The sequence below is a fragment of the Apteryx mantelli genome, chromosome 1 (genome assembly GCF_036417845.1).
Source record: "Apteryx mantelli isolate bAptMan1 chromosome 1, bAptMan1.hap1, whole genome shotgun sequence".
In the NCBI taxonomy this organism is placed as follows: domain Eukaryota; kingdom Metazoa; phylum Chordata; class Aves; order Apterygiformes; family Apterygidae; genus Apteryx; species Apteryx mantelli.
The window spans coordinates 184,507,089-184,525,073 of NC_089978.1; the positions used below are offsets into that span (position 1 = coordinate 184,507,089).

General features: G+C 42.3%; 1 protein-coding gene across 3 annotated transcripts in view; it reads right to left on the reverse strand.

Moving 5' to 3' along the window:
* The window catches only part of LEMD3 (LEM domain containing 3), a 50,168-nt gene extending 38,621 nt beyond the window's left edge, over positions 1–11,547 (reverse strand). For all 3 annotated transcript variants that reach the window (XM_067313949.1, XM_013947001.2, XM_067313956.1), the window contains exon 1: positions 9,912–11,547. In XM_067313949.1, the coding sequence (XP_067170050.1) occupies positions 9,912–11,478 (1,567 nt within the window). In that variant the 5' untranslated portion in view covers positions 11,479–11,547. The remainder of the gene's footprint in view (positions 1–9,911) is intronic.
* Between the last annotated feature and the right edge of the window lie 6,438 nt (positions 11,548–17,985).

Below are 17,985 nucleotides of genomic sequence, written 5' to 3' on the forward strand. Positions count from 1 at the left end.
TATTGGGGGAAAAAAATGGCTCAGGAGAAGTGCATTTGCTATGCATTGTAAAAATTAGGTAATATTAAATTCCTTAAACACTAGCCAATAAAGAAGAGGGTCTGTGGGTCTGTATATGAAGGAGAATAAAAGAAGAAAAAATTCTAAGACTATTTTCATTACCAGTTGCAAAATATTTCTGGCAGAAACATTATACTTCAGACACCCACCAGCATTTGACAATGAGTAAAGAATACATTCACTTGCAGAAGAATCACAATAGAATTCTGTAATAGCTCTTCTCCCTTCTTTTCTGTCCTCTCCCCAAATAGTTTTAGTTCCACATATTTTATAAGATCAAAGAAAAAAAAAAAAAAGACTTCTTCAATAAATGAGCACCAAAGAGAAAAACAAAGACATTCAGAACCAGGGGAAACTCCACCTTGGAAACAGTGCAGCACAGGCAGTTCAGAAGGTTAAATTAGGAAGTGGTCTGCTTTCCTCAAAATCCAAAGTTCAAGATGGAGAGCAAACTGGTAAAGCAATTGTTATTAAAATACAGAAGGATTAGGAATTAATGGGAATCCTCAATTAAATATACCGTGTAAATACACCCAGAGGGCCCAGTCTAGATAGGAGCACTCCAGTGATCCTGCACAAGCAGAAAAGATTCCTGCCTTGAAGGATTTCCAATGTAAAAATATCCAGTTACAATCACCACTTCCAGACAGACTTCAGTTACAAAATACAGAAGTAGTACTACACTATAATACTATAAACATTTTACAGTATCTAAAGATAACATGCAAATGAAGGACACTGACAGGAGAACCCTTAAAAGACCCTTAATCATAAGAGCAAAGACATACTAACAAAATCAAGATACTGATCACATACAGATCGTTTGTATTTAAAACAGGGGTTCTGCTGTGTCTCCGTACCTTTAACTATTCAGCACATGTTGCTCTGACTATCAGTGCTTGCTGCACTATGAGCAGCAAAACTGCTAAACTGTGGTCAGTATGGAAACTCTATACAAAGCCTAAACATGGCAATAAAACTCTGAAAATAGGTGCCCTAGTGTATCAGGGGGAGAAATAAGACCTTACTGCCATGCAGGACATAGAGGTCACTGCTGGCAGGTCTCTGTCATGACACAGATGAGCTTGCACAGAGGCAACAGCCACCACATATGAGAAGCATCCATAATAGCTAAAGAGAAGAGGGAAAATTGCCCCATGTATATGGCAGAAATACAGAAAGTTCAAAAAACAGCTCAGCAATAATTCAAGACATAACACTGATTTAAAATGAAGAAAAGGAGGTGATATTCAGAAACTTCCATTTTTACTCACCTGGACCTAGACTCTAAAGAGTTGGCTAACCTTCTAGGCTCTCTCTCTCACCCAGGCTGCACTTATTTGACAGCATGAACTGGCTGGTTCAAATAAAAATTATGATCTAAGAGGAACAACTGGACTACCACAGAGCCATACATCGCTGTTATTCTTGTACATATGCCTCTCAGCCATGGGTTCCTATACTGAGCTCAATGGCCTGCTTGAACTAAGATCTCCAATATTCTTAATTTTATTTAAGTCAAACAGGTTACACCTAAGGAGACATTCACACATTAAGCAGATGAATCTTCTAGCAATACTATGTACACTTATGAGCCAGGCGACTCTAGTGAGGAGAGAGAATCTATCCTTTAAAGAAACTCATCTGCCATCTAGAAACAGCAAAGAAGAGGAAGGAAAGGAAGAGGAAATGAGTCTTAAAAAGATCTCAAACCATGAGGACAGTAAAACTTTACCACTCAGTTGGTTACCTGTAAATATACAGCAGCTGTGTAATATGTAAGTCACTACCTAGTACAAAGCCAGGTGCTTGAACTATAAAATAAAGTTTACAAAATAAAATCTTAACCCTCCTTCCCCAAAATTAAACTACTTACCTCATGCTTTAAGGAAGCATAGCAGGCCAGGTAGCTAGTAGTCTGACCCCAAGGTTTGTGTAAAAAGCAGCTCAGTACATTCCCAGTCACTTGAACGGCAAAGCACACAACACCAATTCATTTGCTTGCATTTAGTCGTTGGACCTCAAATCAGCAGGACAAGTCCCTCCCAGGACTGATACTGATAAAAGTAATGACTTTAATAACACATTCTATACAGTAGACTAAAACGGTCTGGATTTAACATCCCATTGTTTTTCCTACTTCATGGGTACATGTGTACCCATATCTGCTCATTTTCATTGCTACTTCATAAACAGCACCTTTAGCTCAAGGTCTGAGACAAAAAACAATGCTTCAAATTATTAATCCAAAGATGCATTAACAGTCACACCATCCAATTCCAGAGTACAGTAGTGCTAAATATGAACAAACTAAAAAAGTCTACAGTGTTTCTGCAGGTTGTACTGTCTTTGACTGGAGTCAAACTTAAAAGGCACTGATCAGAATACACTTCGGAACACTTAGTCTGACTGTGCATCTGCATCTGCCCATTCTGAATGAACAAGCTCTCAAGAGTGCTTAGAAGGCTGGTATTTCTGCTTTTCCAAGAGAAAGACTACTGGCTCAAAGGACACTGGAGAAACAATACAGCAGTACGGATCTTTAAGATGTTCTCAATACTCCAATTTATTCTCCTCTGAGATTATATCAGAATGAACATGTGTTTGTCCTACTACGTAGGAAATATGAAGTGCCAAAGCATGGATATATCCTCAAGATACAGATATATCCTTAAGATACTTAGGAATATCTTTATTCAGAGCTGCTTTTGGATAAGCAGTACCTCACATGCTTACAGATAAAAAAAACAAAACTCAAAAATAAGTAGCGAGACTCGTTCCTTCTCCAGAAGGAAATCTACATATCTAACCTCATTTTCTTAGCTAAGCAAGTCTCTCCAGGGCAGCACAAACTTCCTTTGAAGAAAAGAGCTTCCACTTTTCAGCTCTTTTCATTCAAATACTCCATGCCTCCCACCTCTAGAAGCTTCCTTGGATCATATACAGTATCGGATCCAAACTGATACTGAAACAGACATGATACTCTCTTCTTTTCAAGATTATACTAGGAAATTTTGTAAATCATTCTCTTACTTACAGAGTAATGGCAAATTCCTTCCCAGGAATTTGCAAGTGAGAGAAACACCAGAAGTAAGACAGCCAGACTGGCCTTCCAGTCTGTATTACTGTGGATTTCCAAGACCTGAAAAAAGCCTCTCAGAGGTTTAATCAAACAATGGAGATGCCTGTTTGCATGAGATGCCACCCAGCCTGTTATTCAACAAAATTAACAAATAACCCCTTTAGTTGTCCCAAGCACGCTGCCAGAATAAGAACGAACAACCTACTTTTAAATAAAGGTCAAGTGTCAGAGATCATCAGAAGGTTTGATGATGACTACTTTGACATTTCCCAGAAAACATGCTGGGAATTAAGAAAACAACAATAAAAACAAAAGAGAGCTGTTTCAGGCAACTGGTAACAATAATCATACATCTAACTTTTGATGTTTGGAACCCCTCATTCACAGCAAATGTTCCGTTGCTAAATTTCTATTGACAGGTTCCAGATTAGGTTTAACTACACTTTTACTTTCAATGACCAACAATTTCTACACATTCAGATAAGCGCAGAGTTTAGTTTGTTGGAGATACGCTGTGAAATCTGGGAACACTGGACATGAAGGGTTCATGTTGTACAGCTTGATGGTAGTGAACATGCACTGGGATGAACATCATTGAATGAGTGTGCTGCAATGTTTTCTGGTAGAAACTACACGGTGGGATGACAGGTATTGAGGAGACAGATGCTTAAGGTGCATAGTTTTGATACACAGACCATTTAAAGTATCCATAGCTGCTTACATTAACTTGTGAAGTCAATGGACAGTCTGAGGCTTCTCCAATGAACAAGTCAGAGATGTAGCTAACCTTTAAAGAAATACTATTTCATGGAGAAAAGGAAAATTAATATTCATATGTGGTCTTAAAAGCTAGTCTGGAGCAGCATGACTTTTATCCAACCCACCTCAGCAGTCCTCTTGTGATAAAGTTTTACATCAACTGCTCAACAAAGGTAGACTGATGCTGCATTTACCCAAGGTGCTCCGAAGTCAAAAGTCTAAAATTTTCCAACACCTTTCCATCAAAGAAAAGGTTGAGGGGATATAGATGTGTCCTGTAAATAAACCCTATATTAAGATGTAAGTGAATAAAGGTAGTATGAATTAAGTCAAAGTATGTATGTAAAAACAATTATTCTATAACAAGTAGTCTTTCTTTTTTTTTTTGCTGAAATAAATGGACTTCTCTATTTCTAAAAGGGAGAACAGGCTTTTCATCTTTTCATTTGGGAACAATCCCATTTCTTACTTCTCTAGCACAGCATCACTAAAATTCAGTGGATCCTGTAGTACTTGGCAAGTACTAGCATTTCATTCAATTAAATTTTTAACCTCCACCTCTTCCCCTCCCCACCTCATGCAGCCTTCTAATAATTGCAGTTTGTCACTAGGATTTCATTTGAAAGTGTTCCTTAAGACTCCAAAAAGGCAGCTTTATTCAAGATACTTGCATCACAACAGGATCCTGAGTAGGCAGAAAATTTGATTCTTTCCTCTGCAAAACAAAATATTTGTTTTTGCAAAACACCAAATGTCACAGCACATCTCCCCCAATAAACTAGGCCCATCAGTCAACCCGTTTTCCTGCTTCATACTCAGCATACATGCACATTCATGTGCTCCTTATCCTCTCAACTTCCATAGTAGACTGCAAACACGTAAGCAGGTGCAGGAAGCGCAGACCAGCAGGGGGGAAGAGACAATGACAAGGATAATGGAGAAAAAGGGTCACCAAAAGCAAAATCACAGGGTACAGTAGATTGGGGCCATGGGTTCCACCACCACCATCACTATATATCCTAATTACAAATTGTATCTACTGGGGAAGACAGCACTCTTAGTCTTGACACAGTATGACCCAGTCATCTAAAGATACTTGATTTAACCTTCCAGCTCTATTACCTACATTTGTCTCCAACTCTTCCAGCTGGGCTGAGAAGCTTACTGAATGGGCAAACTTCTACAGAGTCACCAAAGTTTCTAGTAGAGAATGCTAGCAGTAGCTCAGATTAGACATGTGAACCCAAAGCCTTTATCCGTTTAGACAGAAAAACTGCATAAGTACCAAGACAACATTAGGACAGTGTTATATCTGAACAGTCAGCTGTGCAAAGAGACCTTAGATGCATAGCAGCCAGTCAAAACATTGTTTGTTTTGTAACTCTCCATCTTCCAGGAACAGACAGCACGCTGACATCATTGTAAAGCCTTCACGTCACCACAGTCATTCAAGAACTTAAAAAAATTTTTTTTTTTTTTTTACATTTACAACAGGACTTAGCATTACAACCTGCAGCAGAACTTCTATACAGAAAAAAAGATATCATGGATATCTTCCAAGTTGTACAGTGGTTTTCCATCTATCCTTGCATCCATCGGTATGCTTCCTCCATCAGCACACTGACCCTTTTCCAAATTTTTCTAAATCAGAATTCTATAAAAGCAGTCAAGGTTACTTTGATCAGAGGCTGAATCACCCCAGGCCCTCATTTATTACAGTTATGGTAAAGGCTTCATCACCTTCTCCCACAATTCTAGACCTACCAGCAGCTGTGCAATTGCCAGACAACTGTTTTTTGATTAGCTGTTTTATTAAAATCTATTAAAATTCCAACTGTCAGCTCACTGATTTTTGCTATACTCACAAGTATATACATTCATCCACTTAAAAATACTAACCTAGCTTCAGTTCTTACTCAGTACAAACACTTTATTAATGCTGGGTACTTTTGACTGAGATATTCGTATATACTAACATCAATATATTATAACTATTACTTTAAACTGTTAACTACTTTGAAGTATATCTTAATATGTAAAATTAAGCTCTACCTCAACAAAGAATCCACACTTATGTATGGCTTCCATTTAGTATCACACTCAGCTTTGCTTCACCTATCCGTCAGCTTCAAAAAGAAGCTTTTGAGTTTCTAATATCAAGAAATCCCACACATCCTTTTAAGACCTCATTCCTGAAACAGTAGGAGCCAAAAAAGGAAGATTAAGGACAACAATTACTGCTACTGAAATTCTCAGGGAACATGAGTTCTCTGAAAGTTTACTTTTTTTCTTAATGTACTTAATGAAAAAGGTCCAAACCACAGAAGTATGTTTAATTGAGGCCAGCTACAACAGAGATGAGTCTAAGATGCACATCAAGATTTTCTTTTGAATCACTGTAACAGAAGTAATTGCTGACTAGACTTTAAAGCAATATACAGAAAGTGAAACAGAGCTATGTGTTAGTATGCCAATAGAAGTTGTTACATTGTCAAATATAAGTCAGTGCTATCTGCAAAGCACAGGCAACATTAATAGCTAACACAGGAGCTCTCCAAATCTTTAATTTTGCTTCCTCTTTTTAACTATTTCCTCTTCTATAAGCATTTCTTATCCAAAATTTGTTATCTCTCATTGAGGCCAACACCATCAAGAAGGAAGACTCGTCTGAGAGAATGGTCACAGAAAGCAGGCAGAGCTGTAACAGTTATCTGTGAAATACCACAACAATTTAATAGTAATTTGCAGGCCGTGATTATAGGAAAATTAATTTCATGTCTTTTATTGCCTTGTGTGCAGCAAGTCTAACTTCTTAGCTATGGAGTTCTCTGTATAAAATTCCACAGAAGTTTTAAAGTCAGAGATAAAGCTAGAAGGAAGTAACATCTATGGAATAGAATTAAACTCTTAAAACTGTGCTTTGCATACTAAGCACAAGCTTCCACTTGCAATATAAGTAACTACTAAAAGTTTCCCTAAATTAACATTTCAAAAACACAAATTGTAGCAGATCTAGTAAGGATTATCCTTCTAGCAGTTGTTTTGTAACAAGTTTCATGGAAACACCAAGATTATTAGCTAGAGAGCCCACTTTCAAAAATCTCTCCTAAAAAGGAGAGCTAATATTGGGTATACTTGGTAATTAATATTAATCAATGTGTCACATTCAAAATATCTTATTTTGTTCATTTCCTAAAATGAAATGAAACCATTTAGGACAACCAACATTATGATCATTGTGCATCACTCCCTGGAAAAGAAAAATGAGAAGCACCCCAAACATACAAATAGTAGCCTTTTTGTTTTGTCATAGTAACCGTGGTAATTCAGGAGGTGCATATACTCCAACTCCACTGAATTGCAGAATCCTTTATGATAACAGTTTTAAGCTGAACATAATTGAGTTTTTCATAATCAAACTTAGCATTCACCCTCAAACAACTGCATCTCACCTACAGCCTTAAAAAGGCAGATGGAAAAAAAACAGTATTCAGTTACCTAATTGAAAAGTAGTTTCTTCAGCTACATTATTATTTTTTAATAAAAATGTACGAATCAGTTCTGCCTCTATGAGAAAAACAGACAATACACCCACAGAAGTATAAGAGCCAAAGGACTCACTCGAAGGATGTTTAACTAAACTTGAGGAAGCATCTAACAGAAGATGGGTTTCCTCCCAAACTAGTAGGAGTAACCAGTCTTCTTTGGCCTATCTTGTCTATTCTTGCCTATTAGCTGGACCTACCACTTTTTTTTTTTTTTTTTTTTTGCATATGTGCCTGGTAAACTCATGTTCATTACTGTACTATGAAAAAAAAAAAAAATAGTCCTGCTCCTATTGCTATCACAGGAGCTGGCCACAAAAATTGCTGTTTCCTTCTTTCAGTGGACCCTGTTCCCCTCAGTTCCCGTTTGTTATGTGACTAAGTTCAAGGCTGTGAGGAAAGAGGGCAGCTAAAAGTCGAGTGCCACTGTCCAAACTACTCTTCAGGAATCCATTTTCAAGAGTCCAACTGAAAAGAGAATGAGTAGGAGAAGGCCACGAACTAGCTTAATGGAACTACCAAGCAACATAGGACTATCAGATGTTTGGCTAGGCAGCCTAACCTAAGCAAAGGGGCAGAAGAGAACAATTTTCCTTATGTATCAGTTCCAACTGAGCTAACTTTTTATGAGCTATACTCAGTAAGAAAGTTCACACATTCAAAACAAAGGTTTTTTTCTAAGACAAAGAGTTCAGAGTAGATTTCCCCCTCACACACACACAGTATTGCTGCTAACTGCATAGCCACTGAGATTAATCAACTAGCATGGCAGACGAGTTCTAAATCAACCGCTGAATGTGACAGTTCGGAAGTTTACCCCAGCAGGTTGAAAGAACTTCCCCATTGAAATCATCAGAATTTAAGACTAGAAAAAAAAATCCAATACACTTTAGTGGGAATTGCATAGCTCATCAGTACTTGTAAGAAGATTTATATATGTCTCTAGCAGTTATGGCCAGAAGTTAACCACAGAAGACTGTCAGAAGTTAACCACAGAAGATCAGTAAGAATAGCCCCAACACTCAAACTGTACTGTATCTATTTCAGTCCACCTGCATGTGTTTGCCACCTTCCCAAAAAAAACAAGAGCGAACAGGCTCATTGTAGTTACTTATTAAGAGCCATGCGGACAGCAGTGAAACTGTGCCAAACACTAAGTTCTTGCTGCTACTCTCTTTCCCAAAAAATAAACCCTCCCCTCCCCCACAAAAGGGCGCAAAACAGAATTAAAAGCTATTCTGCTATTACGATGCAATGAATAAAGTTTAAAAGGGGGAAAAAAATACCCATACTTCTGCCCTGCACTATCTAGTCTCGTAGTTGACAGGCCCAGCAGGTACCATTAAAGTTCTCTGATAAATAACGCAGCAGCACTAAAAAGTCCCAATCTAACAGTGAGTGGGACCACTTCATACAAGGCACTGTATACTTGTACACAAACATGGGGTATATACATACCCTACTATCTATTGAAAGAAATGCATATGTACATGCATACACCCACATACCATCCTCAATTATCATTTCAAAAACAATGCAAGTCCCCAATGGCCATCTGATGCTCTCACATCTCAAAACTAGCTCTTTGTATTCTCTGACGGTTGTTGATAAGAAATTAAGACAGCAATGATATGATTTTTCTTTCTGATATTAGAAACTCCACTGTCCATTTCAGAGGAGCCAAAAATTGATTTAGCATGAGTCACCACCCTTAGGTGGTACGTTTCCATTTTTGTATGTTTTGTGAATAGAAAATGGTAGTTTCTAAAGCCATTCTAAGAAGTTGCTTCCATGTATTAAAGCTCCCAAAAATTAAAAATCAAAAAAGAATGCCCTGAAATTCAAACCAAAGCACTGCAGGATTTCATATATATTCATATTCTCATCTAAATTTAGAAGAAAGCATGCATTAGAAAACAATACATGACAGTTGCATCAGTCACTACAGAAAGTTTATGTTTTAATGTGTAACATCATCTAAACCTAGAATTCTTTTCAAGCCTCAGTACACACAAATGAAAGTAACCTGCTTTACTACTGAACAGCTACAGTCAAATCTGAGCCCTGCAGAAATCCCAGACAGCCAAATGTGCGTGACTGCTACTGTGAGATTAGTATAAAGCTTTACCTCGTTGATTCTTTATTGAGCCTACATCTGCTATATCGAACAAAACACACGAAATCGCTTTGTGAAGAAAAGGAAAACATGAAAGAAAACATGGTGTCAACATATTACAGCAGGGAATAGCCAGGAGCGTGGGTTTATCCACAACTGTCTTGCAAGTTTATCATACCACTTAAGGAATGCCAGTCAGTTTCTCTGTGCTCTGTCCTACATAGGGAGATTATACCAAAGTGGGACTCAGAAATGCTCAATAAGGTATGCCTGGGAGCACAAGGTAGAATTAACAACAATATATCCAGTTGCAGAAGAAAACTGCTCTTACCCTTGACCTAATACTTACTGTTGACTTCTACATCCTCAGCTACTCCAGAACCTCTCATTCTCAGGTATGTGAATCCCAGTATCAGAAAGAACAAGCATGCAGCAGTTAAGAGGAACATGGACAGGTAATGTGCACTGAAGCCTCCGGTGGTAGATACCTCCTCTCTTTTGAACTGCTGGAGAAGCTCCTCCTCAGGCTCTGAGAGATTCTTCTTGTAGGTGTTTTTCAGGTAGGTATGATTTGAACCTGTATGATTGGAGTGGTTGAGTCTAAGGGAGGAGGTTCCACCCAGGGGAAGGCTATTAGTAGCTGAATAGATCCTGGATTCAACATTATAACTAGCAGCAGCACCGCTGAGAACATGATTATTGGTCGCTTTCCTAATAGTGCCCGGAGGGTCAGTGATTTTACTGCTGTCCATGTCTGTGAGCGGTGCTGGCAGCAACAATACTGTAGGGGATTTCTTAGACAGGCCAATGCGGTATCTAGGGGTGGGAGGACTAGAATCCAGTTCTTCACATCCTCCTCCTCCCCCCATCGCTGCCGCCGCCTCCTCTTCCTCATGATTTCTGCCCCTGTCTAGACTCCCGGCAGCAGCCGCCTCCGCCGCCGCCCTGTCATTCGTTACGACTACACCAGCACCACAGACTCCGCCAGCCCTTTCTTGGCCCGTCTCCATCATGCCAGCGCCGGCTGCAGCGCATTTGCTCGCTGTGAATGGGGCAGGAGACTTGCTGAGGCTCCGTCGGGGCCGGCGAACTGCAGACTCCTCCTTCGGTACCTGCTGCTTGGCCCTCGCCCCCGCCTCCTCCTCCTCGGAGTCAGAGTACTTGTCCCTGCTGCCGAAGGAGAGGAGCCGGTTACCGTTCACAGTCCGGTTCTTCCACTGCTGCTGTTCGCCGCCGCCCTCCTCCTCCTCCTCGTCCTCGTCCTCGTCCTCCTCCTCCCCTCCTTCCTCTTCGCCGTCCCCGGGCTCCCTCGAGCCCGGAGCCTGAGCCCCCGCCGAGGCCGCCGCCGGTCTGCGGGCCGCCGCCCCCCACCAGGCGCTGGGCTTCCGCCTGGCCGCCTCCGGCGGGGGGCTGTTACTCACGCCGCCGGCGCCGTGGGGGGCAGCAGGCCTCAGGCCGCGGAAAAGGGCAGAAGCCCGCTCCCTCCTGCCGCCGGCGCCGGCCTGGCTCCGGGGACTGGCTTCCACATCCGACTCGTCCGAGCTGAAGCCCAGCAGCACTTTGCTGCCCCCGGCAGGGGGTGCTGCGCGGCTCCGGCTGCTCCCGGCGGCGGCGCCGGGGAGGTAGGGGTGCTCCGCGCCGGCCAGCCGCGCCACCGCGCCCGGGGCCGCTCTCCCGGCGCCGCCGCCGCCGCCTCCGCCTCCCCCCGGCGCCGCTCCGGCCCCCGTGTTATTGTTGTTGCTGTTCCGGGTCTTGTTGGCGCCGCCGCGGGCCCCCGCCCGCTCATCCTCGCGCAGCTTCTTCAGCTTCTTCAGGTAGACGGGCCGGGTGCTCTCGGTGACCGGCCCCGGGGAGAAGCCGAAGCGCCGCAGCTCCGAGAAGAGCTCCTCATCCGTGAGCTGCGCGGCCGCCGCCATTTTCCGCTCCCCCGCGCCGCCGCGGCGTTTCCTACCCACGCGCCGCGCCGCGCTCCCCGCCGGAACTGACGCGTGCGCACTCGGCTGTGGCCTAGACCTGTCTGTCACCCCGCAAGCACCGCCCGCCGGGGGCGCCGGCCAGACGGGGCGGGGGGCGGGGCAGCGCGGCGCCGCCGGCCCCTCCCCCCTGCCCCCCGCGCCCCGCCGCCCGCCAACGGCCGGCGCGCGGCGGGCGGGGGGAGCCGGCGCGGGCGGCGCCGGGAGCCGCCTGTGAGGGAGGTGCCGCGCCGCTCTGCCCGGCCGGGGCGGGGGAGGGGGCGCCTCGCCGGCGCCGCCGGAGGGGGGGGGGGTGTCACCCTCCCCGGTAGTGTAAGGGCTTCCCGTGACCCGCCGGGGTCTGAGCGGCGGAGCGGAGATGCGGCGGGCGGCGGTGGGTTAGATAGATGCGAGGAGGGAAGACCCCTCGGAGGGCTTTGCCGGGCCTGAGCCCCGAACTGCGCCCTGGCTTGCGGGCGGCGGTTTCGCCGGGGGCCCGGCAAAGCGCGGAACGTCGTTTCCCCCCCGCGTCCAATCGAGGTGCGAGACGAGGGGAGCCTGGGGTTACTGGCAGCTGCTTTTTGAGCTGCAATCGCAGATGTAGCCGGAAACATTCACGCCGATGAATATACCCCAAGTGTGATTGCTACCCGAATGTCTGACTAAAAACCCTTCTGTGGTAAACCGTAGTGAGAAGGATCAGACCGAGTACTAAGTATCTTTTAGCATCATTTAAGGTTACAAACTCAGCCTAATAATGGCTGAAGAAATTCGAAGAAGAGCCTGTTGGCACACCTGTCTGGGGCCATTTTTGTTCTGTTTGCTCATTTCTGCTGATGCACTCAGTGAACTTTTCTCATTCAGAAGTCCTGCGTCACAAGGGTGCAGCTGTGAGGAGGCAGATGAAATGTGAAGAAATGAATGCCCTAGGAAACTGCCTCTTGAGTCGCAATTGCTGAGCATTTCTCTCATTAATTTTACAACTGCCTGGGTGTATTTTGCTCTTTTCTTTGGAATAGTATACTCCTTCAAATATATTACAGTTCAAACTACCTATCTATATAAGCAAACATGTATGTTTGTCAAATTATTTGTGTCAATATAAAGATATGTCATACTGGCACCTCTCTGAACATCAGGCATGTACTAGCCTTTTTGGATTGCACCTTTGGCTGCAGAGCTGACAGGCCTCATGGGGAGGCTTCAAAATCTCCTTTTGACCTCCGTGTGTCTCTGTCTACTCATCTGTAATGACAAAACCCTGGGCTTACCTACTACTGGCATACCTCAGAGATATTACAGGTTTGGTTCCAGACCACCATAATAAAGCAAATATTGCAATAAAGCAACTCACACTTTTTTTTTTTGGTTTCCCAGTGCATTTAAAAGTTATGTTTATGCTATACTGTAGTCTATTAAGTGTGCAATAGCATTATGTCTAAAAAAACAATGTACATACCTTAATTAAAAAATAGTTTATTGCTAAAAAATGCTAACCATCATCTGAGCCTTCAGCGAGTCGTAATCTTTTTGCTGATGGAGAGTCTTGCCTCGATGTTGATGGCTGCTGACTGCTCAGGGTGGTGGCTGCTGAAGGCTGGGGTGGCTGTGGCAATTTCTTAAAATAAGACAGCAATGAAGTTTGCCGCATTGATTGATTCTTCCTTTCACAAAGGATTTCTCTGTAGCATGCGATCCTTTTTGATAGCATTTTACCCACAATAGAACTTCTTTCAAAATTGGAGTCAATCCTCTCAAACCTTGCCACTGCTTTATCAACTAAGTTTATGTCATATTTGAAATCCTTTGTTGTCATTTCAGCAATGTTCACAGCATCTTCACCAGAAGTAGACTCCATCTCAAGAAACCACTTTCTTTGCTCATCCATAAAAAGCAACTCCTCATCCATTAAAGTTTTATCATGAGATTGCACCAATTCAGTCACATCTTCAGGCTCCATTTCTAATTAGAGGTCTCTTGCTGTTTCCACCACATCTGCAGTTACTTCCTCCACTGAAGTCTTGAACCCCTCAAAGTCATCCATGAGGGCTGGAATCAACTTCCAAACTCCTGTTAATGTTGATATTTTGACCTCCTCCCATGAATCATGAATGTTCTTAATGGCATCTAGAATGGTGAATCCTTTTCAGAAGGATTTCAATTTACTTTGCCCAGATCCATCAGAGGAATCATTCTCTATCACAGCTATAACCTTACGAAATGTATTTCTTAAATAATAAGACTTGAAAGTCAAAATTACTCCTTGATCAGTGGGCTGCAGAATGGATGTTGTGTTAGCAGGCATGAAAACAACATTAATCTCGTTGTACATCTCCATCAGAGCTCTTGGGTGACCAGGTGCATTGTCAATGAGCAGTAATATTTGGAAAGGAATCTTTTTTTCTGAGCAGTGGGTCTCAACAGTGGGCTTAAAATATTCAGTAACCCATGCTGTAAACAGATGTGCTATCATCCAGGCTTTGTTGTTCCACTCTGCACAGGCAGAGTAGATTTAGCATAGTTCTTAAGGGCCCTAGGATTTTTGGAATGGTAAATGAGCATTGGCTTCAACTTAAAGTCACCAGCTGCATTAGCCCCTAACAAGAGAGTCAGCCTGTCCTTTGAAGCTTTGAAGCCAGGCATTGACTTCTCCTCTCTAGCTATGAAAGTCCTAGATGGCATCTTCTTCCAACAGAAGGCTGTTTCATCTGCATTGAAAATCTGTTGTTTAGTGTAGCCACCTTCATCAATTACCTTAGCTAGATCTTCTGGAGAACTTGCTGCAGCTTCTACATCAGCACTTGCTGCTTCACCTTGCACTTTTATGTTATGGAGATGGCTTCTTTCCTTAAACCTCATGAACCAACCTCTGCTAGCTTCAAACTTTTCTTCTGCAGCTTCCTCACCTCTCTCAGCCTTCACAGAACTGAAGAGAGTTAGGGCCTTGCTCTGGATGAGGCTTTGGCTTAAGGGACTGTTGTGACTGGTTTGATCTTCTACCCAGACCACTAAAACTTTCTCCATATCAGCAAGAAGGCTGTTTCGCTTTCTTATCATTGGTGTGTTCACTGGAGGAGCACTTTGAATTTCCTTCAAGAACTTTTCCTTTGCGTTCACAACTTGGCTACCTGTTTGGCGCAAGAGGCCGAGCTTTCGGCCTCTCTCGGCTTTCGACATGCCTTCCTCACTAAGCTTCATCATTTCTAGCTTTTGATTTAAAGTGAGAGACGTGCGACTCTTCCTTTCACTCCAACACTTAGAGGCCATTGTAGGGTTATTAATTGCCCTAATTTCAATATTGTTGTGTCTCAGGGAACAGGGAGGCCCAAAGAGAGAGAGAGAGACGGGGGAACGGCCCGTCAGTGGAGCAGTCAGAACACACACAACATTGATCGATTCAGTTCGCCATCTTATATGGGTGTGGTTTGCGGCGCTCCAAAACAATTACAATAGTAACATCCAAGATCACTGATCACAGATCACCCTAACAGATACAATAATAATGAAAAAGTTTGAAATATTGTAAGAATTACCAAAATGTGACACAGAGACACAAAGTGAGCACATGCTGTTGGAAAAATGATGCCGACAGACTTGCTTGATGCAGGGTTGCCACAAACCTTCAATTTGTAAAAAACGCAATATCTGCGAAGTGCAGTAAAGCGAGGCACAATAAAATGAGGTATGCCTGTACTTATCATAAATGCAGGAGGCTGAGTTTCCATTTTGACCTACCTCTGACTGGCCTTCTAACAATGTGTGCAGAAATGGTCCAAGAACAAGATCCAACTGCAAGAACAGTTGCACATTTCCCCCCCACAGTCTGCTGCAGTGATGATAGTGTTCATGTGCCCTGCTAGTCTCAAGGCTGAAGTTGCTAATCTTAGTTACTGAGGAGCATTTGTAGAGCAGGAGTTTGAATAGCTGTGAGGCAGCTACAGGCTGAAGATCAAGCCAGTCTACAGAGCCAGAAGAGTGACTTGAAGCCATCTTTCATGATGATGATGATGATGATGATGATGATGAATGGTGATGATTAACTACTGTACCTCATTCTCCATTCCTGACCAGTCACACCAGGGAATGCAGAACTAATCCTATTGTTCATCTAAGCCTCCTTTAACATAACTTTGGAGGCTGAAAAACACTATATAAGGTTCTGTATTAGTGAATCTGTATTAATGGCACCACTATGCACAGCTCCATACTTGTTTCACAGGAGAGGAACCATTTCATGTGCAGCAGTATTGTGCATTGGTGCAATACACAGGACCTCAAGCATAAGGAAGATTCAAAATAAACTCCATTGCACATTAAACCACTCATGTAACTGCTCCCACTCTGACCTGCTACCCAATCTATAAGGAGCCAGCTGGTTCCCAAATACCATGAGACATGCTTTCGGCATTCCCCTCCTCTTTAGGGAGAAGCAACCCACACCTTCCACCAGCAAGCTGAAATACAGCAAAGAGAACATGCCCCTTAAAGCTCAGTGCTTACCTCAGGCTACCTATGACACTGAACAAACCGACAGCAGTCAGTCCCACATCCAATATCGTTATGACAAGTGCACTTTTGGCTAATGCCTGCTTTGGTACCCTCTTACCATTAGAAGAATGTATGCTGTCTTAAAAGAGGTGTAGCGCCTATGGTCTTACCCATACAACTCATATGTTCCATCTGTTTGTTACAGCAAGGGCATTAATTAGTTTAGAAACTTGTTTAATTAGCAGCAGGAGGAAAGTAAATACTATGAATTGTTAACAAATGAATCACCTCCTTTGAAACTATAGCATGTAGATGCATCAACAGCTGACTGAAAAGTCTGTGTATTCCGAGTCATGCTTTAAAATCTCTATGTGCCAAAATATTTTGAAATGTTTTAAAAATATGACTTGTGGTTGATACTGAAGTAAGTATATTTCCACAATCAATCCAAGATCTCCCCATTTATTTCATATCACATATTAGTATCAGTATATCCAGGTAGTAGGTTTTTAAGTAGATACTGAAAGAAGATTCTTGTTAAACTTAACTGTTGACTGGAGGGGCAGCAGAGACTATTCTTCATCAGGAAAGACTGGCTGTTGATTTTTGAACAAGACATTGCATTTTGTATTCCCCCCCTCATCCTTAAAGGACTGGTATTCTAAGGAAACTTCCAATTCTACCACGGTGTGAAAATGTGTTCCTCCAGAAGCTAGCAATCATACTTCTATTGACCTCATTGGGACTGGGATTTCAAGCAGTATCTTAATACCTCCTTTATCTTTCTTTCCTGATTCCAAGTTTGTGTGATGTTTATATATTTTTGAAAGTACTTATATTCTATGAATGATAGCCTCTCTGGGATTAGAACATCTGTTACTGCAACTTTCTCTAGCAACTAATGCAACTCAGTCTCAGTACTACTCACTGTTGCCTAACTGAAGCATTCAGAAATCATGAGTCTCATCTAAAAGAAATATGAACCTCTTGTAAAACTCACAATATTATAAATGCAGATGTCTTTCTATTTACCTTTTGATTTTTGAGTCTTAAGGTACACTCAAATCGCATTTATATTCTCTTAGATCACCATGAGAGTAGGAATGTATTTTTTCTTTCTTTTTTTTTAATAAACATTGAGATACACAATCACAGAACTCTAGGAACTAGTACAATTGCTCTTAAGACAGTATGTGGAGGGAGAAATCGCTCTTCACTGTGAAAACAAACTGTATTAACCTATTCTTAAGTATATTTACTCAGTTTTATCTAGTTCTTTCAAATACTACATAATGAACGTGAAAGGATTTTATGCTTATAGAACTAAACTACAAAACTATAAAACTAAGCTGTCTTTTTACTAAGAAAACTAATTTCTAAATGTTACAGTTGCTGCCACCATATTAATTCTATATAAACAGAATCACTTCCACATCCCTCTTCTAAATTCTTATGTCTCCTCCTTACAACATCCATGCAAGTTTTAGCACTGATGTTGAATCCATCTTTGTGAAAGATAATGGTGTTGTAAAGGGAATAATATGTACCTTTTGTTAAAGGATTGACCATCCCATCTACAGGTAAGCCTGTGTGTTTTGCTGATACATCTTCTCCTGATACACTTTTTCTTCCCGAGCACATCCCATTAATGTTCAAAAGGCTTATGCCATCTCTTGTCTTAGCATTGCTGCCTATTTCTAGCTAAGAGGCAAGGTGTCTTATGCTCACAGTTCCCATTTGGTGCTGGATTGCTTGAATTCCCCTGCAGCATGTTGCAACAATGTGAGCCCAGTGTGCTAGATAACCCACATCCTGCAAAGAGGCTATGTGTTTCCAGATTACAGTTCTTGCCTAAGTGTCCCATAGTAGTTTCAGTCCCACAAACTGGAGTGATAACCTACTATGACTGTGCAGTTCTTGTCATTAAAAGCGAACAAGCTTATTTCATAAGTGTGAGACTTCATGAGGCAATATAATCCCATC